At 42.5% G+C, this 24427-nt stretch overlaps 1 protein-coding gene across 11 annotated transcripts in view; it reads left to right on the plus strand.

The window, feature by feature from the left end:
- Window positions 1–339: 339 nt before the first annotated feature.
- KIF1B (kinesin family member 1B) overlaps window positions 340–24427 on the plus strand; it is a 138735-nt gene continuing 114647 nt past the window's right edge. For all 11 annotated transcript variants that reach the window (XM_080656795.1, XM_080656803.1, XM_080656799.1 and 8 more), the window contains exons 1-2: window positions 340–738; window positions 15797–15977. In XM_080656795.1, the coding sequence (XP_080512921.1) occupies window positions 15872–15977 (106 nt within the window). In that variant the 5' untranslated portion in view covers window positions 340–738; window positions 15797–15871. The remainder of the gene's footprint in view (window positions 739–15796; window positions 15978–24427) is intronic.

Here is a 24427-nt window from a genome sequence, read left to right on the forward strand (position 1 = left end):
CGATTGCACGCTCGACCGCCTCCCACATTAATCTCAGCTGCTCCGCAGGCGTCCGCCTCCCCCCGCACCCCACCTGCCCCGCCCCGCTTCGCCAAGCTTTGTCCCCTTACAAGGCGGATCATCCGGTTGGTCAGGCGCGGCGACTAACGCCCTTCTGGGGTCACTGGGGAGGGGACTCTGCCTGCCGGCTTCGCCCACCCCGCGCCCCCGCACCCGAGCGGGCTTCTAGGCCACCAGGGGGCGCGCCGGCGTCTCTGCAGCTCTCACCAGCCCCCCTGCAGCTCTCCCTGCGATTGGCCGGCCGCCTCGAGTTCTGCACTCCGATTGGCGGTTTTCCGTGCCAGTCGCGTGCGCAGGGCGGGCCGAGGTGACGCGCGGCGGCCGGGCTCGGGGCGGTGTCCCGCGCAGGCGGCTGCGGGCGGAGCTTCGCGAGGACTGACGCGGGGCACTCAGACGGCGGCGGTCCTCGCAGGCGCCCGCGCGAGTCCGAGCTGCTCCGCAGCCGCCGCCGCCGGCTCGTCGTTGCGCCCAGGCCCCCCGCTCTCCCGCCCTCCCGCCCTCCGTGGCCCTCGTTGCGGGACCGGGCCGCTGCGTGATGGGGCTGAGAGGAGGTGCCCTGCGGCTCGCGGCGGCCGCTGCTCGCGCTGAGGAGCGTCCGTGCTCGGTCCCCCGCACCCTCGCGCGCCGCGGCGGCTGCTGACCCGGCCCGCCCGCCCATCGGTCCGCAGCGCGGCTGAGGTAAGACGGACGGTGGGCGCTGCTGCCGCCGGACTGGGAGGGCCCGTCTCGGGGGGAGGGGCGCCGGGCCGGGGTCCGGGCGGCGTCGGAGCGGAGGAAGCGCCGGGCGGGGCGGGAGCGGCGGGCACGGAGGGCGCTTCCCCACCGAGGCACCGAGTGGGGTGGGGAACATCGCCCTCGGGGAGCAGGGGACCCTCTGGGGCCAGCGGCGAGCCCGGGTTTGGGTGCAGCGGCCTGCTGGTCCCCGCAGTGCCCCGCACCAACCCTCCGTTTCCCCCGAGCTCCGGCTGTGCCAAGCTCCGGCTGTGCCCAGCTCCGGCTGTGCCCAGCGGTCAGCAGGCCCGCGGCTGTCTGTCCGCTCCCGCCGCTCTGCGCGCATTGCAGCTCCGTGGAGACGGCGCTGCTCCGTTTCGAAGCCCCCCCCCCCCCCTTACTGATTGCCCCCGTCCCCTCTCCCCGCTTATGGTTGGCATCGGGGCCCCGCTAGGAATGTGGCTGTGCCTATATGTCAGACGAGGGCAGGAAAGGGCCTCGGGTGGCGGGGAAGCCGATGGCGCCGGGACTGGAGAGGGGAGCGGGCGGAGAAGGCGGGCGGGCGGGCGGGAGGGGGCTCGCTGGCGGCTGGCCAGCGCGGCGGGCTGTGTGGTCGGCGCCCGCAGCCGGGATGACTCGGGCAGCCATGTTGGGAGGATGAGCTGACAGAACCTTTCGGAGCCAAGTCCTGTTGCCGAAGGCACCGACTGACAGCCCTGGCAGCTTTCTGGGCGGCGAGCCTTGCCAGAAGCCACGCCGTGGGGGTGGGGCGGCTGCTCCGGCGAGCTCGTCATTGTTCGGGCAGCACAGAGCAATCCGGGCCCCGCCACCAGAACTGGACTCCCACATCACTCCCTCTCCTTGGTGGGTCGCTCACTGAGCTGCCATGGCGAAGTGTCTGCAAGATCCCATTCTCGTTGGCGTGAAATACCGAGTTTCTTCCATATTCATCTTCTGTGGCCAAGGCGGTGGAGGCTCGCTCGGTGATGCCTTTACATGTCCGTAGCCGAGGGCAGGATTGTTCAGGCCCATACACCGGGATGGAGGCCTCGGTGCCGTGCACGGGAGGGTAGGTTTTCGCGGCAGCTCCCGTGCAGTGGTTTAGGTGGCTGGGACGTTCTGACAGTGGGAGAGGCCTGCGGCAGCATTCCCGAGGACGCAGGTTGTCATCTTTGTGGAATCTGCAGGAGCTGAAATTAGAGCGTCGACAGATCCCTTGCTCACTGTTCCAGGCAGCTGTTCTCCTGACATTGAACGTGTGGCTTTGTGTCACAGATGGGTCTGTCTGAGCCTAAGGAAGGTCTGGTGATTGGACTGGAATAGCTCTTAAGAAGTGGTGTCATGGTGGATGTTTCACTTAAAGGCTGGCGTTTTGTCAGCGTGGCTTAGTCATAATATAATCTCAGCTCGAGTTCCTTAAGAAGTGCGGTGATGCTTTCTAATGAACTTGGTATGGCTGCTGGGTTATGAGACCAGAGGGGTTGTTAACGCACTGTTTGAGGATGGGATGCGAAGATTTGCACGCATGTTGGCATCCGAGAGCAGATCTGGAAGCGATCACCAACGGAATTCAGCAGGAACCTGTAATCTGTCTTTTCCCACCTCCTGGATGTGGACAGGCCCAGGAGAGTGCCATGCCCACCTCCTTTATGTCCTTTGCTTTCATTCAAACTCCATTTCTTAATGAATACGTTCCTATAACCTAAGTTGAAATTTTTAAAAATTTTGGATAAGGTTTTCTAAGAGAAGTCGTAACACTTCCTTTTATTATTAAGATTTCCTTTTAAAACTTGGTTGAATCAAAAGTGGCTTTTGATTCAGAAACTAGTGGGTTTTTTGCATTACATTAATATGAGAGAAGTACAGAATGTCTGTTTTAAAATTTCATGCCCCAATTAAGAAATACACATTTTAAGTTTTTACAGTGACTTTATTAGTGTAAAAAAAAAAAAGTCTGAAAAATTGTGATTTAATATAATTTCACCATTTGGTAAAATCAGACCTGGTTGGAGGCAAGGTTTTATGAGTCTGTGCCACTCTGCCCTGATGAATGTTTTTCCAAAATTTGTCCCATAAAGTACAGCTTCTAAGGCTTAGAACAGACAGTTTTTGCTTTTCAAGACCAGATATGAATGCAGTTTTTCTTTTTACGGTCTTGCCTCTTTGAATTTGTGCAGGGAATAAACTCCCAAGAAGAGTGCCAACAGAGTATCTGTCTCCACAGCCAAAGCTTTCTAGCCACTTCCCTGCTATGGTCTTGTCCGGCTCCAAAGTCAAGGACAACAGTGGGCCCCTGCCTTCTTTTTGTAAGCCCCTTGGCAGGTTGCTAATCACAGCAGGTCTTTTCCAGGCATAAGCATAGCCCCTTGGTCTTGTAAACTGAGAGGATATAGTTTCACAAGGCTCCAAGTGAAAGGTATAGCATGTCCACTTCATGTAGTTCTCTTTGAAAAATAGCCTTATTGGAACAGATACTGGAGTCCCCCACAGGGTGTGAATAAATCTAAATACATTTGGAACTTTTTCCTTGCAGCTCATTAGTAAATGAAACAGATGTGACTGTGATAGGAAAACCTGGAAAAGGTGTTGTGTGCCTCTGACGTTTTGGTTAATGGTCCAGTGATTCGTTGATGCTCACTTTTATGGCATTCATTGCTAATTAATTGAGAGTGCAGGAAGAGATTTAATTTTTTACCTTCGAGGAACTTACGTGTTACCATTTGAAGAGCTATGGTAAGGTAAGGTAACGGCACCTCTTCCCTGTGATAATACAGTGAGTGTGCTGCTGCTGCCCAGCCGTGGTGGCTTCCATGGTTTTCAGTCAGAGCCTTTCTCCCGTATAACACTTTCACCTAAGACTCAAGTGGCACTTTTATGGCTTTTGTGAATATGTTTTGTCATATGTAAATGATGGGTTTTAAAATATTTTAAATAATACCACATTGTTTACACCAAAGCATATCATTCAACTATGCCATCCTCGACCATTGCTGTATTTGATGACTTTGATACTTAACATAGTTCTCTTGTCCATCTGAATTCCTTTCTTTTTTAAAAAATTTTATTTTTATTGATTTCAGAGAGGAAGGAAGAGGGAGAGAGAGAAACATCAATGATGAGAAAGAATCATTGATTGGCTGCCTCCCGCATGCCCCCACTGGGGACCGAGCCTGCAACCCGGGTATGTGCCCTTGACCAGAATCGAACCTGGGACCCTTCAGTTCACAGGCTGACGCTCTATCCACTGAGCCAAACTGGCTAGGGCCCATCTGAATTTCTGACATCATCCCAGCAACAATAATAACCATATTAGGCTCTTTCTACCGGTATATGCCAGGCTCTTTTCTAAGCACTTTGCACTTATTCACTAATTTTATCCTTACAACAACCATATGAGATAGATACTGTTATCCCCATTTTATAGATGAATGAACTGAAACAGAGGTTAAGTGACTTCCTCAGGTCACTAGAAGTAGTAAGTAACCATCATGCTAAGCTTACTTTGTAACTAACTACCCTTAACCTTAAAATTCCTTGACTTCAGCTCAAGCGAATGCTGGTTTCATTCTGTTCCAGTAACTCAGAATTGTGGCCACATCTTCTAACACATCGTCACCCTCAGATCTACTAAAGATGTCAAATTTGCCGTCAGGTCTTAAACTCTGATAATTTATAGCTCTCATTTTCGCAGTCTCTTTCTGTGTGTTCTCCCAACTCAAGTCTCCTGGACCATCAGCCTCTTCTATATCCTTTGTCTTCCTTTTCATTTCTGGGGTGCATTGCTTCAGCTATTTTCTGGCTATGCAGTTTTTAATTATTCTTTATTATTCTGCAAGACCCACTGTGCAGATGCCGGCCTTGCATCATTTCTACCATCCATACCTCTGATTTTACTCTGTGTCATGGAGAAACTTCACATTGTACTGGGATTAGTACCACAATGTGTATAGTCTTAGGTCTCCCTTTGGTATCTTTCCAAGTTACCTTCCCGGCTCTGCTCAGTTCCCTTCCCGGTTCTCCACAGTGGCTTTTCTAAAATCTTGATCACTTTACTCAAGCCTTCCCACTGCTCCATGCTCACATAAAACCTTACCTGACGCCTCATAGGGAAAAAAAGGCATGCACTCCCTCAGCTTCCTCTCCCTCTGCTTACAAACTTCTCTGCCTTCTTTCTTATCTTCCCTAACTTCAGCTAATCCCTTGGCCTGTATCCTGGATATCACTGCCTTCTAATTTTAGGGCCTTATCATTGGTTACTCCTCTTCCCCCCTGTCAGGCGGTCCCCACAGTTCCTTGAATACAGCAGGTACATTCCCACCTGATGGCCGTTGCTCTAACTCTTTTGCTTGGAACATTCTTCCCTGAAATCTGGTTGGCTGAGTCCTTCACTTCAAGTCTCACCCCCTCTTCAGGCCTACCCTGACCTCATTTATGCACCTGCACAGCACTCCTCCCCACTACACTCCACACCTCCCTGACTTTGCTGTACTCCCTCATAATGCTTTTCAAGAATATTATCACTAACATTCTCTATAACTTACTATTTTAAAAAATGTATTTTTTATTGATTTTAGAGAAGAAGGGAGGAGGAGAGAGCGATAGAAACATCATGCCTCCTGCATGCCCCCTAATGGGGATTGAGTCCGCAACCCGGGCTTGTGCCCTGATGGGAATCCAACTGGTGATCTCTTGGTGCATGGGTCAGTGCTCAACCACTGAGCCATACCGGCTGGGCATAATTTATTAATGCCCTCTCTCCCCCTACTAGAATGTAAGCTCCTCCATGGCAGGGATGCTTATCTGTTTTGTTCATTGATTTATCCCAGACTGCTGGAACTGCCTGGCACGTTGTAGGCACCCAATAAATAAAGTATAGAAACATTCACGTCTTTCTTAATTTAAAAAAGGGATGTGGAGGGGGAGAAAGGGGGATGTGGGAGGAGAGAAATCCCTCCTTTGTTTCTATATGCTCCTAATTCTCTCTCCTGCCGCCCACAACCAGCTGCAAGGATACTTGCATTTCTACTTCTTTGCCTTCTAATTACTCCCAAGACCACCACAGACTAGCTCCACTTCACTGACCCTGCTTTTGCGCAGGTCTCCAGGTCCTTATTGCTGAGAACAGGGGCACCCTTCACACCTTTGCAGGATTGGAAGTATTGCTCACTTCGCTCCTCCTGGTTGAGTCTTTGTCTGCTGGTGTTTTGGTGGGGCTAGTTTCAGTCTCTTGGGCTTCCTGCTGTTCTGGCCACTCACATGGCTATCAAATTCTTTCAACACACATTTTTGCATAACTTTATTTGTTTTTAGGAACCAGAATTTTGAGTACATACCATATTTCTAATGTTACATAGCAGACGAGGCTATTACAGGAGAGTTCTCTTTATTTATAATTTATAGCACTTACTGCATCTAAAAAGAATTTGAGCAGCTTACTGCAAATACCATATATACAATGAAGCTGTTAAAATATGGATAAGAAACAAAAATCTACGGAACACGAGGAAAAAGTAAATATATACTAACTGCAGCAATTTGTCTAACATGGTTATTGTAATTAGTTGTGAAACTTGGAATTCAAGGTAAAAGGGAAAGATAAATTATACAATTTTCATTTTGGTAAAAGAAACCTAATGGTTTGTCAAGAAAAACTTTTTTCTGCCCTAACCGGTTTGGCTCAGTGGATAGAGCGTCGGCCTGCGGACTGAAGGGTCCCGGGTTCGATTCCGGTCAAGGGCATGTACCTGGGTTGCGGGCACATCCCCAGTGGGGGGCGTGCAGGAGGCAGCTGATCGATGTCTCTCTCTCATCGATGTTTCTAACTCTCTATCCCTCTCTCTTCCTCTCTGTAAAAAATCAATAAAATATATTTAAAAAAAAAAAAAGAAAAACTTTTTTCTGATAATAAATTCTAAAGACTTTCTAAAAGAAAAGTGTTATAAGTCATCTTGATACAAGCATGTACATACTAAGTGTTTCCAACAGGTCATTAAGTAAAAGGAAGAAATGTTCTTCAAAGACCTTTGTAAAAAAAGTAATCCACTCACTTTCCAAACTGAGAATACAGCATTAAAATATAACAAGTCTTTTCTGTGGAAGATATGACTAATGTGGTTCAGGTGTATAACTTTCTATAAAGATAAATCTGAGTATCCCGGCAGAATCTCATTATTTAACCCCGGTGAGAGCCTAGAGTACTTGTATTCTATGTTGTCACCTAAACAAAAACAAACATATTAACCTTTGGGTACCGGTTTATCCTGTGGCAAGATCGACACATTGTTGACACAGAGAAAAGTTTGACCTGCATTCTTGCCCAGATATAGATAGGTGTAGTCAGGGGCAGATTTCACAAGAATTCTTGACTCATGCCAAATTTTAGCTCATTTTAGCCTGGAGTAGATGTTGTCATCCACTTTGACAATAGAGAACTTCTCTGTTGGTATTTGAGTAGCAGAGTTCCCTGTGGATCAGCCAGAATAAAATAATAGGATGTAGCTTCAGAGACTAGAATGAACTAACTATCCCAACTTTCAAGAGAAAAGGAAAAAAATCACTCTCATTTAGAATAGTGTTTTAAGCCATAGGAGCTATTGTTTTCTTGAGCACCTTTTGGTTTATGAGAATAAAATCATGTTATCAGTGCAAAGGAGGATCCTTGACTTCTTAATTGTAGTCCCATTTGAGACTGAAAATCCAGTCTGCCAGGTGACTCGTCCTGTGCCGTCTGATTCTTAGCACTGGGTTGGGAGGCAGAAAGAAGTTTTCTAACGTGGTCCATTTTAAGCTTTCACAGCTTGGCTCATGGCTGATTTTTGTCTATGGAGTCAGAAACCAAGAATAGACAGGTAATTCATATACAAAAATAAGTTTTTACATTTTGAAAGGGGCCATTTTATCAGTATAGCCATGGTCAGTGACACAGTATTATTGGATCCTAAAACATGCTTGGTCTTCATGGAAAATATAGATGGAGAGATGCAAAACTTATAATAACAAGGAAATATTCATAGCATCTCAAAATGGACTCACTACCGACCGATACTTTTGGGTACCCAGTCAAGTTATAATACATTCCTTGAAATGTGATTAAGTGGAAAAGATTATCTTTTAAATAGGCTTGCTTGTGCAGCAAATTGTACGAATATTGATTTTGAAAGACTATTTCTTGGTTAAATTTTATTTTCACTTGTGAAAAACATGTACTAAATAAAGTATCAGTGTAGGACAGTTAAGTGAACTACTGACTGTACCATAGGGCAAAATGAAATAATAGAAAAATGAGGTATCAGCAAGTGTTTTTCGGGTGCAAAGAGAAAAGAAGATAGGACTTTTGGCTCAGAAAGGGGGACACGAAGGAATGCATGAATTAATGCTTCCTGACTCATGGTGACATTTGACTTTGTCCTCAGAAGATAGGGATGTATAATAGGAAGAAGGGAGATTGGGCTTCCACAGATTGAATGTTTGGTGTAGTAAGAGGGTGCGTGGTGGTGGAGAAGGCTAAAATTGGGCGGTGAAAACTGAGACTGGGAAAGGAGGTTGCATTGTGGAGGCCCTTCAGTTTTTAGTTTATGTTCTGAGGCTGTGGGAACCAATTGCACATGAACGGACCTCTGTTTTAGGAATGTAATCCTGGCTGTTTTCTATAGAAAAGGGATATTACAAAAACAAACCTACTAAAACTAGCCAGTTAACTGCCATGATATTTTGAATTTAATTAAAAAAGGTCCGCCGCTTATGTCTATAGATGCTTATGGCTTAGAAATGGCTAGTATTTTGTTCTTGTTCACTTTGCTGAAAGGTCAGTTTGAGAATTAGTCTTCCTCTTAGGTTCCTACTAATCCAGGGTACCTCTGAAGACAAGTGAGAATTGCACAAGATCAAAATTAAGCAATTGGGCAAATAGTTAAAAAAATTAAAATGAATTAGTCCTAAACGTTTTTATTTTTATTAAATGTTTACTCCTTTATTGTTAGTGAATGCTCCTGGAATTTTTGCTCCATTCCACTTTCCTAAGGCTTCTATTTGTATGTCATAAGGAAGGAAAAGTGGTCAGAGGAACAGTCTAGAACTGAGGCTGTGTAAGTGATTCAGAGTATGTATGGCTGCCTTTCCTACCTGTCTTTCTTCTTCTGGTTTTTCAAAATTTGGAAAATGTATTTTTAAATTACTTTTTATTGTTTTTATATAACTTCTTTAAAATAGTCTGTAATTATTGTTTGTCATTGGAATTTAAACTCGATTTCAGATTTATATAATTAACCATTTTTAAAAAAGGATCAGGGAGTTTTGAAGCTGTAACGCTTTGATGGACATCTCCGTTAAAAGAGATACTATTTATAATGGTAACAGAGTAACACTTTCAATTGTCCACTTAACTGTAGTTTCTTATTACTGTATACAGTTTTAACTCATTGTAGAGATGGTTGCAGTTTTATTACAGGAGAGTTAAAGCAGAAAAAAATATTTAGGTTCAGGTTGTTTAGGGAAAGTAATTTTAAAATGTACATATCACTTTCAAAAAAGAATGACTGTTAACTTTAATTAGGAAGAAATTTGAAATTAACTTTATCCTTTCTCCTGTCTGTGTTTTGGAACAACTTTCTTTATTCCATCACTCTGTTGACACACAGTAATTAGGAATTCAACTAAAATATTTTAACCTCTATATATTCAAGACCCTGTGATAAGGGGCATTAGAAGCATGACTAAGATTCTGTTCTCGTCCTCAGGGAACTTAAAATCTACGGAAGAGATAAGAAACGTAACTTATTCTGCCCTGGGTAGAATTAATGAATTGAACAGTATTAAATGGAGAAACGTTTGTATTTGGTTTGAGGAGTGGGGAGAATCTATGAGGGCTTTAGAGATGTAGCATATGAGAAGGTCCCAGAAAAATAAACTGGATTTTGAGAAGAACTGAAGAGGAGGAAGCACAAAGTGGGTAGAGGGAATGTTGGAACAAAGGCATAGGGACACAAAAACATTAGACACTTTTAGGAAGCCCTCTGGTGGGTGGTGGTTAAGGAATGTGGATGTAAGGCAGTGTTTTGTGGGCTAGGAAAAATAGGTGGTTTATGTTGCAGAACACATTGAATGCCACTGCGGGGAGTTCCATCGTTGCTTGGTAGACAGTAGAGAAGCTTTGAGGATCTTTAAGTGGACAATTATATGAACAGACTTGTACTTCAGGAAGATGAATCCAGCAATATTGTGTAGTATGGATGGAGTCAATGAAATTGCAGTATTGTGTGTACAGTTGGGTAGGAGTAAGAAAAAAAGTGGTTAGGAAGGTTAACAGCCTTGGGTGAGAAGTATTGAAGGCCCTAAAAGGGAAAGTGGTGGTAGAAATAGGATTTTATAGGTAGAAGCCAGGAGATTTGACAGTTGATTAGATGGATAGAGGAAACAGCTGTTTGACCTGTGTGGGCACAGGAGGATGGTGAGAACCGTAAGAGAAATAGAAAAGAAATGGGAGAGCCTGTGTTGTTCATGGGAGGTGGAGAGATACTTTGACTTTGGTTGTGTTATGTTGAATGAAATGCTGGCAGGAAAGCTAGGCAGAGGAGTCACAGTATTTTGAGAAGTATATGGTATAGGGCAGTGGTTCTCAACCTTTCTAATGCCGGAACCCTTTAATACAGTTCCTCATGTTGTGGGGACCCCCAACCATAAAATTATTTTCGTTGCTACTTCATAACTGTAATTTTGCTACTGTTATGAATCGTAATGTAAATATCTGTGTTTTCCGATGGTCTTAGGCGACCCTGCTAGCGGTTCTCAACCTGTGGGTTGCGACCCACAGGTTGAGAACTGCTGCTGTAGAGTCTAAGACCATCAGAAAACACACGTATTTACATTACGATTCATTAACAGTAGCAAAATTACAGTTATGAAGTAGCAACGAAAATAATTTTATGGTTGGGGGTCCCCACAACATGAGGAACTGTATTAAAGGGTTGCGGCATTAGAAAGGTTGAGAACCACTGGTATAGGGACATTAGATTATTACATATCTTAGTGTTTTGCTTCCTACTTGCAAATGAATATGTACCTTATATCTAAAACCCAGCAAGGAGGTTTCAGCCTTTGTTTATTTGCAATTCCTTAATATCATCTGATACCCAGTCTATGTCTAGACTTCTATGATTATATAAAAAATACTTTTTTACAGGTTTTCTTGATTAAAAAATCACTGCATTTGGTTGACAACTAACACGAGTCTCTTTAATTATGCCTCCTCTCCCATTTATTTGAAGAAACTGGGTGACTTGACCTGTAGATTTTTCCATATTCTGGGTTTGGCTGATTGTATCTTTTAGGTGTCATTTAAATTGCTTCTTTGCTTCCTTTATGTCCTGTAAACTGGTAGTTAGATCTGACGCTTGATTCTATGCAGTTGTGTTTTTTTTGAGGGTCAGGGATAAAAGTACTTAATAGGTTTTGCTGGGTTTCCTGTTACAGCACATGGAGCATAACCCACCTAGGTGTCCCACGTTTAGTAACGTTCAGTTTGATTCAGATGTCGTCGCCTAACATACACTGTAATGTTCCCACATCAACCAGACTTTCATCTAAGGCTTTTTAGCAGCCAGTGATGATTGTTGCGGCGAGCCTTTATATCAGTAAGGTTGGAAAATGGTGACATTCTAATTCTGTCATTTCTTCTGCATTTATTAGCTGGAATTTTTCTTTGAAGAACTTGCCAACATTGACTCTGGCTATTCTGGAATATAGTTTTGTTTTATAAAAAAAATATTTTTATTGATTTCAGAGAGGAAGAGAGAGATAGAAACATCAATGATGAAAGAGGATCATTGATCAGCTGCCTGCTGCACATCCCACACTGGGGATCGAGCCCACAACCAGGCATGTGCCCTGACTGGCAATTGAACCGTGACCTCCTGGTTCGTAGGTCGATGCTCAACCACTGAGCCACACCGGCCGGGCTGGAATATAGTTTATACAGGATATACAAATTGGATATGTGCCCAATTCTTTGGATTTATTTGCCGGTCTGCAGAATAATGAGTTTTTTTAAGGTATTATAAACTCATGAATTTATATATTTGATGTTTTTCACTCTATTTGTACTATGTATGTATGTATTTTTATATTTTAATTATCCTATCTGGAGTCCCTTTAAGTTGGCATTTGTGTCCCTTTGCCATGACCTTATTCATTTTTTTTTTAAAATATATTTTATTGATTTTTTACAGAGAGGAAGGGAGAGGGACAGAGAGTTAGAAACATCGATGAGAGAGAAACATCGATCAGCTGCCTCCTGCACACCCCCCACTGGGGATGTGCCTGCAACCAAGGTACATGCCCTTGACCGGAATCGAACCTGGGACCCTTCAGTCCGCAGGCTGACGCTCTATCCACTGAGCCAAACCGGTTAGGGCATGACCTTATTCATTTTTGACAGATTTCTTGCTTATGATCATACTAACATGTTCCAGGATCATCTTGAAATTTCTTGCCTAGACTTGAAAATAGCCATTTTTTCAAGAAGCCCAAGTTCAAAGAGATTTTTGAGAAAGTAGGGTTTTTACTTTGGGAAGCTCTTAAAGAACAATACAAGATAGAATGCAGTCATGTAAAATGATCGTGTTCTCACAATGTGGTGGGGGCTATAAATGCTGCAGGAAATACCAGCGATTCCTGGAACGTTTGGGCAGCCATTTTGGAAGAGGTAAGACTGGAGCTAAACTGTCAAATAGAGGAGAAAATGAAAATCCATATGCCCATTGTAGGAGAAATTGTTAGGAGGAGTGAAAGAACAATATGGGTGGCATAAGAAAGAAGCTTGACTAGAACACAGAATACCTTGACTTTGATCTTGATTTTTTAAGCACTGGGAAATGAGAGAAAGTTCTTGAGTTTGGAAGTGAAATTGCAAGTCATGCTTTGGAAAGAGTAATATTACAGCAGGGTTAAACAGTTGCATAAAGCAGGGTTCTTAGCTGGAGATTTGCAACATAATCTTTGGGAAATTAAACAACCCATACCTGGGGCCTATCTCAACACTGTCCAATACCAGGCTAGGGAGTTTAGGCTCATTTGCTTTTTTTTTTTCAATTAAATTTACTGGGTAACATTGGTTAATAACATCATATAAATTTCAGGTGTGTAACTTTATAATACTACATTTGTATGTTCGTCACCCAAAGTCTAGTTTCTGTCACCATATGTGTTTCAAAAGACCTTTGTACGGCCCTAACCTGTTTGGCTCAGTGGATAGAGCGTCGGCCTGTGGACTGAAGGGTCCCAGGTTCGATTATGGTCAAGGGCATGTACCTTGGTTGCGGGCACATCCCCAGAAGGGAGTGTGCAAGAGGCAGTTGAATCGATGTTTCTCTCTCATCGATATTTCTAACTCTCTATCCCTCTCCTTTCCTCTCTGTAAAAAATCAATAAAATATATTTTTTAAAAAAAAGACCTTTGTACGATTCTGTTTTATCAACCCTAATTAAAACTAAAAGCTTGCCTGGCTGGTGTGGCTTAGTGGTTGAATGTTGACCCATGAACCAGGAGGTCTGGGTTTGATTCCTGGTCAGGACACATGCCAGGGTTGCAGGCTCGATCCTCAGTTGGGGGCGTGCAGCGGGAAGCTGGTCAGTGATTTTCTTCATTGATGTTTCTACCTCTCTCTCCTTCTTTCTTCCTCTCTCTGAAATAAATAAAAACATTTAAAACACACACACAAAAAACCCCAAGAAACCCCTAAAAGCTCAAAGATCAGTTCCGCCATTCCAAGTATGCTAAGCATGAGGTAGTAAGAACATAGAGTGGGGTAATGGCAATGGGAATGAGAGGAAGGAAGAGATAGAAAATGCAAATTAGTTTTTAAAGTTTTCATATGGCATTTCATTAATAATGTTAACACTAATAAAAGAATTCAAAGAGAGGAAAACAAAGATGACTCTTAAGATTTATGGTATGGGCCAGATATAAATAGGAAGATTGGCAGAGATTGCTAGTTTGGAGAGAAAGTAATGGGACATGTTAAATGTTGAGATGATGGCTGTGTATCAAAATGAACTCTAGAGGTTGAAATGTGTTCTTTTTCTGATGGCTTCATTCATTCTCTCATGGCAAAGTACTGTAGTTAACTTAGATCATGCCAAATTGATTGGGAGGGTTAAAAACTCTAAGCTTTCATTTGAAAAATGTGATCACAATAAATATTCAATATATTAAAAAAGAACTATCTGCCTGGCCAGTATGGCTCAGTGGTTGAGCATCAACCTATGAACCAGGTGGTCATGGTTTAATTCCTTGTCAGAGCATATGTCTGGGTTGCGGGCTTGATTTCCAGTGTGGTATGTACAGGAGGCAGCTGGTCAATAATTCTCTCTCATCATTATGTTTCTATCTCTCACTCTCCCTTTGTCTCTGAAATCAATAAAAAACATTTTTTAAAAAAGAACTATCTGTTTAATGTAAAATAAAATAGGAAAGGGACTGGCAAAGGCATTTTAGCAAATATGAAAAGATCAATATTAATAAATACTGTAATCATTTGGAACAAAAACAAAAGTCAGTAAACCAGGCAAAGGACTTGAACAGACAATTTTTACAACTGGGAAACATAATTCATTAATTCATTCTTTCAACAAACATTTACTGAGTTCTTTCATTGGGTACTGTTCTAAGTGCTAGTGAATAAGATCTGTGAACATTTTGATGGTGGTGTGAGAGAGATGGACAATAGACATGTTTCAAAAAACAAGACTTCCAAATAGTGATGATGCTGTTGAGAAAATAAGATAGGTAATGAAGTAGTGAGTAGCTTTTTTAAATTTTTTTTATGCCTTGTGGAAAACTTTTGTAGTTGTGCAACTGAGGTTAGCATTCCTACTTAGTTATGTGGAGAAAAACTGGTCAGATTTAAATTAAGTTCTGTTGTTGTTCCCTGCTAATTGCACACAAAAGTATTTTTCTTTTGTTTGGTTCTGGAATATGTTTATACTAGAGGTCTGGTGCACAAAATTCCTGCACGGGTAGGGTCCCTAGGCCTGTCCAGTGATCAGGGCCGATCAGGGCCTTCTGGCTGCGGGCCAGGGCCTTCCTTTTGTCTGCCAGCCAGCCCTTCCTTCCCCGGCTGCCAGCTGCCGGCTGCCGCCTTCCTTCATTCCGAGCCGCCCCCTGGTGATCAGTGCACGTCATAGCAAGTGATCGAACTCCCTCTGTCCTGGTTGAACTTCCAAGGGGACAATTTGCCTATTAGTCTTTTATATATATAGAAGATTAACGGGATAGAGTACAGATTAAGATTTGGTTTTTCTTGTGGAAATTACTTATATGGATTCTTTTCACAGAATAGTGTCTGTTTTTTTCTGTTGAGAGGGAAATTATTCCTCTGAAAAATGTTCACATTTTTTTCCTGTGGCTTCATTCAGCAATAAAATGTAGTGATTTGATTCTGCCATGAGTCAGTGGCATGTCGGAGGATAGAACCTCCGTCTCTTGGAGTCTTCTCTGCTTATTGTACAGGATAGTCATGAGGGTCAAATGAGATACATATGAAAGGGTCCATCTAAGTTAAAGAAATCTCTCAATACATAGAAGTTAAAGGAGTGAGCTGGAACTCTGTCCTTTGCTGTTTTATTATTATTCATATAACTGAATGTTTCAAGCTGGAATTGAAGTATACAGAAAGTTCAGTGCATTTCTTTAAGGTAATAAGTCATTTTTGCAGATGGGAATGTACTTGTGTAAGAAAAACAGAGTAAGCTAGTTGCCTGTTATTTTGCAGTTACATTTTATTAAATTAAACTATTAAGGTTAGGGACTTTTTAGGTATGGTAAAGAGATAATGGAGTAGGAAAACAGATTTCAGTCTTAATTTTCTAATTGATAATTTACTGTTGAGAATATAAGACTTATAGGGAATGAGGTTTTTAGAAATAGAAACAAAAATAGCCCTAAGATATAAGATAGTAGTTCATATGCTCAAGTTAGCCCAAGCTTTCTTTAATTCTGACTGCCTTCTATGGAACTTTTTTATTTTCAAAGGAAACTTGGACATAACTTCAAAAGAAGATTTGATTCTTTATTTCTGGACTGCAATTATATAACAAGACCATCAGGATGTCGGGAGCCTCAGTGAAGGTGGCTGTGCGAGTGCGGCCTTTCAATTCTCGAGAGACCAGCAAAGAGTCCAAGTGCATCATTCAGATGCAGGGCAACTCGACTAGTAAGTACATGTTGTTTTCTATCAGTTATATTTCCCTTTTCTATTCTTCCTCTGTCCCTTCTTGCTATGACCAGAATACATGAGTATTTGGGTATTACCACCTACCGCTCTATACTTTACTATTATTTTAATTTAATAATTGTATTATTATTTATTATTATATTTTTTATTTCTTTTTTAAAAAAATCTTTATTGTTGAAAGTATTATATATTGTATGTCCCCCTTTTTCCCTACATTGACCCCTTCTAGTCTGCCCCTGCCCATTGCCCCAGGCCTTCACCACCCTATTGTCTGTGTCCATGGGTTATGCATACATATATGCATACTAGAGGCCCATTGCACGAAGATTTGTGCAATAGGCCTTCCTTCTCCTGGCTGCCGGCACCAGTTTTCCTCCAGCACCCGGGACCCAGACCTTCGCTCTGGCCGCCGCCTTCAGTCTTCGCTCCGGCCAGAGCCTTCAGTCTTAGCTCCAGCCGGAGCGGAGCGCCGCTCCTGTAGTTCCTCCGCCCCCCGCCCTCCCCCTCATAGCAGGCATCCTGCCTTGCCCGGCCGCTCCGCGCCTGCATGCGTGCTTCCCAGAGGCCCGGAGCGGCTGGGGGGTGGGGCCGCCTCCATCTTTGTTGGGTTAATTTGCATACTCCTGATTGGCTGGTGGGTGTCGCGAAGTGACGGTAAATTTGCATGATTCTCTTTTATTAGTGTAGACAAGTTCTTTGATTGATCATCACACCCTCCCCCACCCCCCACTCTCCCCTGCCTTCCTTCAGAGTCTGCAGTCTGTTCTATGCTTCTGTGTCTCTGGATCTATATTGTTCATCAGTTTATTTTGTTCGTTAGATTCCACATATGAGTGACTTTAGCATGAAAGACTATCCTATATAATAAAGAGATAATATGCAAATTGACCATCACTCCAACACACAAGATGGCCGCCCCCATGTGGACACAAGATGACCGCCACAAGATGGCCAGCAGGGGAGGGCAGTTGGGGGTGATCAGGCCTGCAGGGGAGGACAGTTGGGGGAATCCAGGCCGGCAGGGGAGGGCAGTTAGGGGTGACTGGGTCAGCAGGAGAGGGCAGTTGGGGGCGACAAGGCCTGCAGGGGAGGACAGTTAGGGGTGACCAGGCCGGGGAGGGCAGTTAGGGGCAACCAGGCTGGCAGGGGAGGGCAGTTAGGGCAACCAGGCCTGCAGGGGAGGGCAGTTGGGAACAACCAGGCCTGCAGGGGAAGGCATTTGGGGGCAACCAGGCCAACAGGAGAGGCCAGTTGGGGGCGACCAGGCCAGCATGGGAGGCCAGTTAGGGGCAATCGGGCTGGCAGAGGAGCAGTTAGGCATCGATCAGGCTGGCATGGGAGTGGTTAAGTGTTGATCAGGCTGGCAGGCAGAAGCAGTTAGGGGCAGTCAGGCGAGCAGTTGGGAGCCAGCAGTCCTGGATTATGAGAGGGATGTCCCAGATTGGAGAGGGTGCAGGCTGGGCTGAGGGATCCCCCCCCACCCCCCGTGCACTGGGCCTCTCGTAGACTGTAAAAGAACAGTAATCCATTGACTGTCCAGGAGAATAAAATTATTATAGTATGTGGTAAAATTTCTTTAGTTCTGGGTAGTTATGAGAAATGGTCTGGGTCTGCTTGACTTTCTGACTGCTGTATTTTTTAATCAGATGGATTAAAAGCTCATTAAGAGATTATTGATGGCTAATTTAAAAAAAAGTGTTAGATCTCATTTTTTAAAGATACATAGCTCTTTTTTTACCTTATTTTGATTGTATAGAAAATAACGTCAGTTTAGGGTGGAAAAGTAAAATTACCCAAATATGTTATTCACTCTGGATGAAAGATTTCAGATGATTTCACTTGTGGTAGATAACAAACTAGAAAAGAAAATAGGATTTCTGGCTGACCACCTTTTTAGGATAGGGCCATAAAATTTAGAATTTGTGAGGCTATGTCTATGTACCCATTCTTGCTTATAACCCATAAAAAATATTTCCAGAACCACTGAAAATATTGATGTGTCTTTTAAAAAAATGTATCTTTATTGATTTTAGAGAGAGAGAAAGAAATAGAAACAATGATGAGAGAGTATCATTGATCGGCTGCTTCCTGCATGCCCTACACTGGGGATCAAGCCCACAACCCGGGCATGTTCCCTTGACTGGAATTGAACCCGGGACACTTTAGTCCACAGGCTGACGTTCTATCCACCGAGCCAAACCAGCTAGGGCTTGATATGTCTTTTGATAAAACATTAAAGAAGAAATGCCTGGTTTTTTTTATTATTATTTTAAATATTTTTATTGATTTCAGAGAGGGAGGGAGAGGGAGAGAGTGATGGAAACATCAGTGATGAGAGAGAATCATTGATTGGTTGCCTTCTGCACGTCCCCTACGGGGGATCGAACCCATATCCTGGGCATGTGCCCTTGACCGGAATCAAACCCAGGACTTTCCCGTCCGCAAGCCGATGCTCTGTCCACTGAGCCAAACCGGCTAGGGCTGGTTTTTATTATTAAAAGTAATTAATAATTTTGTTAAAGTAGGTCTGGATATATTATATTAGTCCTATGTAAACCAGTCTGTGGACCACCTTAAGCAAAGTGCTGAACTGCCAATGGTTTTTCCATCATATTTTGTCCAAAACTTTTCTAGACTACAGGCTGAGTGGCTTTGCTCTGCCCTGCTCTTTCTGTCTTTCCCTTCCTCTTTGAGAGTCTACTATAATGTGTGCCTGTAGGGATTACAGAATTGTATGTACCATAGGACTTTGCCCTCAAGGAGTTTTTAGTTCGAGGTAGGAGAGATAAGATATCATAAAATAACCTCAATACAAAGTAAAGGTGATGAAAATGATAATTGCCATAAAAAAGGATTTTTAAAAAGTGCAAATGTGCGTTTGGCAAAGGACACATGAAAGATTCATAGATGATAGGGCATTTTAGCTAGACCTTGAGGAATAAATAGAATTATAAACTAAACATCCAGTAAGTTTGGGGAAATTTTCAGAATTGTAGCTTATTAGAACTTGTGCTATGACTAGATATAGGTACTCTCACCTTCATCTGGCTATAGTAGATTGCTTCTTGCATGTAAGTGTTCAGCAGGAGAAATTTGACTTTTAAATTGCCATTAATCTACTGGAACAAAAATGCTCTTTCGCTGAATTGGCCTTGGAAAAAGTAGGGCTAGTTTCTAGCTAAATACTTACTTTGTCATGGCTCAGGGCTTTGAGTAATTGTGGTTCCTTGAAAGGTGTTTGTTCTTGGAAAGCTAGTTATCTGATTGTATCAGAATCTTTTTCCTCTAGGATTTTTGGCGTTTTCGGTTTTCTACTAACATTTTCTATTTCTGCTTTTTTTTACATGGCGATTTATTAGTAATTTGACTAATATGTAATCCAGATTTTAAATGAGAGCTTTTTAAATGAGAGATTTTAAGTGAGCCACTTGCTATATTTAGAAAGTATTAATGGCTTTGAAAATAAAAAGAAACATTGGACTTAAGGTTGGGAGAGAGCATGCATTTTGAACCTAGAATTATTGAAAAAATGAAATGAATTTGCTGTAGCCACATGTGTTCGCTGCATTAAAAGACTTCTATGCTGGCAAGCTGGCCTGAACTGCTGCTCACAGGGATTATAGCTGATTGCAGATGGAATGTTCCTGCCAAAAGATAGCTTATGAAAAAGTAGAAGAGGGTGAAGGATACTTTAGGGAATGTGCCAGATCTGAAAACTGAGTAGCAGCAGTTTTACTTAAGCACTTTCTGGTCTCAGAGGGAATATTTTCCATGGCACAGATAAATGTTACTGCCTTGACATTTTTGAGACCCGAGTACATACACAAATGGCTTTGTTAAATAATATCCCAATATATTCCAAGTTTCTCCCACTTAGGCAGCATTTTTTAAAAAATATATTTTATTGATATTTTACAGAGAGGAAGGGAGAGGGATAGAGAGTTAGAAACATTGATGAGAGAGAAACATCGATCAGCTGCCTCCTGCACACCCCCTACTGGAGATGTGCCCGCAACCAAGGTACATGCCCTTGACCGCAATCGAACCTGAGACCTTTCAGTCCACAGGCCGACGCTCTATCCACTGAGCCAAACCAATTAGGGCGGCAGCATTTTTTATTGTCTAGTTAACTCCTTACCACAGTCGCCTGCTGCATTTTGATGAATTTTAATTGTTTCTATTTGGTTAAGTGGTTAGAATTTTAGTATTCTAGTCTTTAAGTCTTTAGATATTTTTTCTCTCATTAGTATTACCTAATTCTCACTTGCATCTTAGTTTGGTTTCTTTTCTTGGGGCCTATGCATAGACTTCTAAGTGTCTGTCAAGATGGTCCCTTGAAATTATATGCAAAATAAAAAAAAATAAATAAAATGTCTTACGCATTTTCTTTGGGAGGGAGTAATCACTTCCATTACATTTTTAGAGATCTTTGTCCCCCAAAAGGGTTAAGAGGCACTAGCCTTGGATCAGAATGAGATCTCCTTAAGTCTTTTTTGGGATAAGCCAGGGCTAATTATAGTTAGATCAAAGTGTGAATTTCATAACATAGCAGCCAAAGTGCTTCACAGTGTGGCTAGAGAAGTAGGATAAACCCAGCTCTTCATCTCCTATTTGTCCACCTCTAACCATGAGCTCTGACCTGAGAGATGGGATGTCTACTTTCTCTTAACCTGTCCTTTGTCAGGATTCATTCTGTGAACTGTGTATCTTACTCATGCTCAGTCATATTTCTCTTTATAACCTCTTCCAAGTAGTGCATTCCTTTGGGAGTCACTAAAACTGCTGAGGATTTGGGCATTTAAACTCCTAACAGCACTCATTTTTCTTAGAGGAAAACAAAACAAAACAAAAACATCAACCTAGAAACAACCTAGTATCCATCAACAAGGGACTAGATAAATTAATCATGTTATATTTTATTTACTTATTTATTCAGTCTCAATGTGGCTTCTTCCTTACTCCTTAGTTTAAGACTTCTGTTCAGCTAGTCTTCAGAGGGTTCTCCGCATTGATTGTTCTAGATTTTAGTTGTAATTGTTGGAACTACAACTGTGGTCCTGGGAGGAGGCAAGCACAGTGTTTACCTACTTTGCCATCTTACTAGAACTCCATGGTACATATCATATATATTATAGAATATAGCAAAGAAGAGAATTACTGCACTACACACCCACACACACACAGAAATCTTACATAAACTACAGCCTCACAAGCTGCAAAGGACACTCATGTATTTTTCTATATAATAAAAGCCTAATATGCAAATTGACCAAATGATGGAATGACCTGTGGAACGACCGGTCGCTATGATGCGCACTGACCACCAGGGGGCAGATGCTCAATGCAGTACTGCCCCCAGCCCACAGGCCCCAGGCCAGCCAAGGCGGGTGCCAGCAGGGGCCCCCTTGATCGCCCCGCCGGTTGCCCCACAGGTTGGCCCTGATCACCAGCCAGGCCTAGGGACCCTACCTGTGTACAAATTTCGTGCACTGGGCCTCTAGTATTAATATAAATTTCAAAACATGCAAAGCTGTGTTCTGTATTCCTTACCCCATATAAACACATATATGGGGTAAAACTGTGAAGAAAAGTAAGGTAATAATGACAAAATTCAGCATACTTCAGAGGGGGGATGGTGAGCAAAGAGATCTGGGTGGGTCATCCAGTGGAACTGCAGGGTGAGAGTCATGTTCTGTAACTGGCTGGGGAGTACCTGGGCTTTTGTTTTGTTATTGTTTAAACTCTACATATATTTCATAAATATATCTGCTACATATCTACTAAATATTTAATTTAAAAAGTACTGTAAAAGCAAAGAAAAAAACACACAGTCTTAATCTTACAAATAGAGATGAGTGTTCCAGGGCCTGTCTAAACCAATGACCAGGAATAGGCACAAGTCCATGAAATTTGCCTCCTACTCCCTCTTTCTGAAGCCTTCTAGCCAGTTTCCCTCTCCTTTTTTTTTTTTTTTAAATATATATTTTATTGATTTTTACAGAGAGGAAGGGAGAGGGATAGAGAGTTAGAAACATCGATGAGAGAGGAACATCGATCAGCTGCCTCCTGCACACCTCCTACTGGGGATGTGCCCGCAACCAAGGTACATGCCCTTGACCGGAATCGAACCTGGGACCCTTCAGTCCACAGGCCAACGCTGTATCCACTGAGCCAAACCAGTTAGGGCTCCCTCTCCTTTTCCCAAAGACAGGAATGCTTACTTTTTATGTAACATGTCCATATTGATTAAATGACACTCAGTTACTGGAATGTAAGATGGTAAACAATAAGACGATAAAGAGACTTATACAGCAAAGGAAGAAGAGGTCAGTAAAATATATTGAGATCAGCTTGAGTACCAGCGGCACTTAGTGTCAGGATTGGGAGCTATAGCTGTGTGTGTGCGCGTGTGTGTGTGCGTGCGTGTGTGTGTGTGTGTGTGTGTGTGTGTGTGTGTGTGTTGGGGGTGGGGAGTAAAGTTGCCTGTGAAATGATACTACATTTACTCAGTTGGAGTTGGTTGAAACCGGTTTTGTCCTTTAGAGGGACTTTTGGAATGGGTATGTAAAGGGAGGGTCTCACACTGTCAGTTCCCTTCTCTCCTTTAGGGAGGTTGTCCCTCAGCGTCAGGGTTGGGGAAGCCCGTCGTCATTACTGCCCCTTCTTCAGCACAGGCCTGTCTACTGGCCACTGCCTTTGCTGCGAACCTTTTTACCTCGGGATCCTTCTTCTGCCCCCTGTCTTAAAGCAACCTTTGCCTCCCTTCCTTTTCCTCAGATCCAAAACATACTTCGTTTTTTCTTCTGTATCTGACACAATATTATTTAATATTTCATGACTTCTCATGTGGCAACTTACGAAGTGGAAATTCTGGAAGGTGTCCCTACATTTCTTACATTTTTCTTCTACTGGGATAAAGTTTATGGTCGTAAAGAAGGGCATTACTTAGGTTGCACCCTCTTCTAGATGAGATGTTGGGTGTATTTCTTTCTGTTTTCCCATGTTTTTAAACTTCTATTGCATTTGATTACTTTGGAGTGTGCTAGCAAGGCATTTTAGTATGTGATAAAAATAAAATTGTGTTTGCTGAGTTCCAAGCATATCATCTGAACTCTTCTGCTTCTTCCCATCTTGCTTGACTCCCAAAATGCTGATGACTTTCAGCATTTGTCAGTAATGGGCTGGTTGATTGTATGAACAAAAGTTAATGGCCTGTTGGTGTTGAAAGTGTGATTTTTTTTGCAGATTTTGTAATTTTTCACAAGTACCTGCTGTGGAGCTTATATTTATAGCTCTGGATCTGAGAACAACTAAGGATTGATTATGTGTCTTCTGGTTACTGCAAAAACAAAAGAGGATTTTTTTGACTTACCTGTCATTTCTTGTCATTGTTCTCTTTATATTTGGAAAATACTGAAATGGTATTTGGGGAAAAATTACTCTGTAATTATTCTGGGCTATTTATCCATTTTCCTGGCAAGTTCGAGTAAGTAGCACATTATTTCTTTTTCAGTGGTTCTTTTGTCTGGCTGTGGGGTCCTTCTTACTGCCTTACTTCAGGAAGCTTCTCACCTTGTAAAATAGCTCATAAGAAAGACAATCTAATGGAAAAAGGGAATATTTTAAGACTATGTTTTATATCCCTAATCACCTTAAACAATTGGTGGCTTATAGGTATTCAGTAAATTGACTGCTTTACCTTTCTCTCATCATCTGCTATATGTAATTTTTCTTCTCATTATATCTTTTTTTCCCCAAATATCTTTGAAATATATACAAAACAATCATTTGTTTAAATGCTTGCTTTCTTTTAGAGCAAAATGAGGCTTGGAGTCTCAGGAATGCCTGGCTTAAGCCCCCCGGCTCCCCCTTTTTTGTAGCAAATAGCATATTACTATCCTTCTCACTTAGGCTGAGGCGCTATCCTCTGGTGTTCTTGCTGATAGCAGTTTTATGTCACTGACTTTCATCCTAGTTTAATACCTTTACTTAGGGGAAAAAATACTAAAGGAAGATAATTTGTTAGCTCTCTTAGTGCAGGTTCTATCTTTCTTGCCCCATTTTAGAAAAATTTATTGAACATATTTCTTCAGTATATCCATAATTAATATAAACCAATCAGCTCTAAAATTTAAAGAACGCATAATGTCTTTTGTTTTCAAAACAAAAGCAGTTGACAAATTGAACATTCACAAAGCAGAAAGCAAAATCTTACCACTGAGAGAATTATCATTAACATTTTGTTGGATATTTCTCTTACCTTTTCCTTGCACTTTCACATATTAAATAAAATATGTTACATATTGGGTCATTTTATATCTATATATGATGGCTGCAAACTGCTATTTAACTACCTGTCTCAGTTTTCCGATTCCACTTGTCTTGGCTTCCTAGCCTCTCTCAAAATGAGGTATACCGCAAAGAGCAGT

The sequence above is a fragment of the Plecotus auritus genome (genome assembly GCF_963455305.1).
Source record: "Plecotus auritus genome assembly, chromosome: 2".
Lineage (NCBI taxonomy): Eukaryota > Metazoa > Chordata > Mammalia > Chiroptera > Vespertilionidae > Plecotus > Plecotus auritus.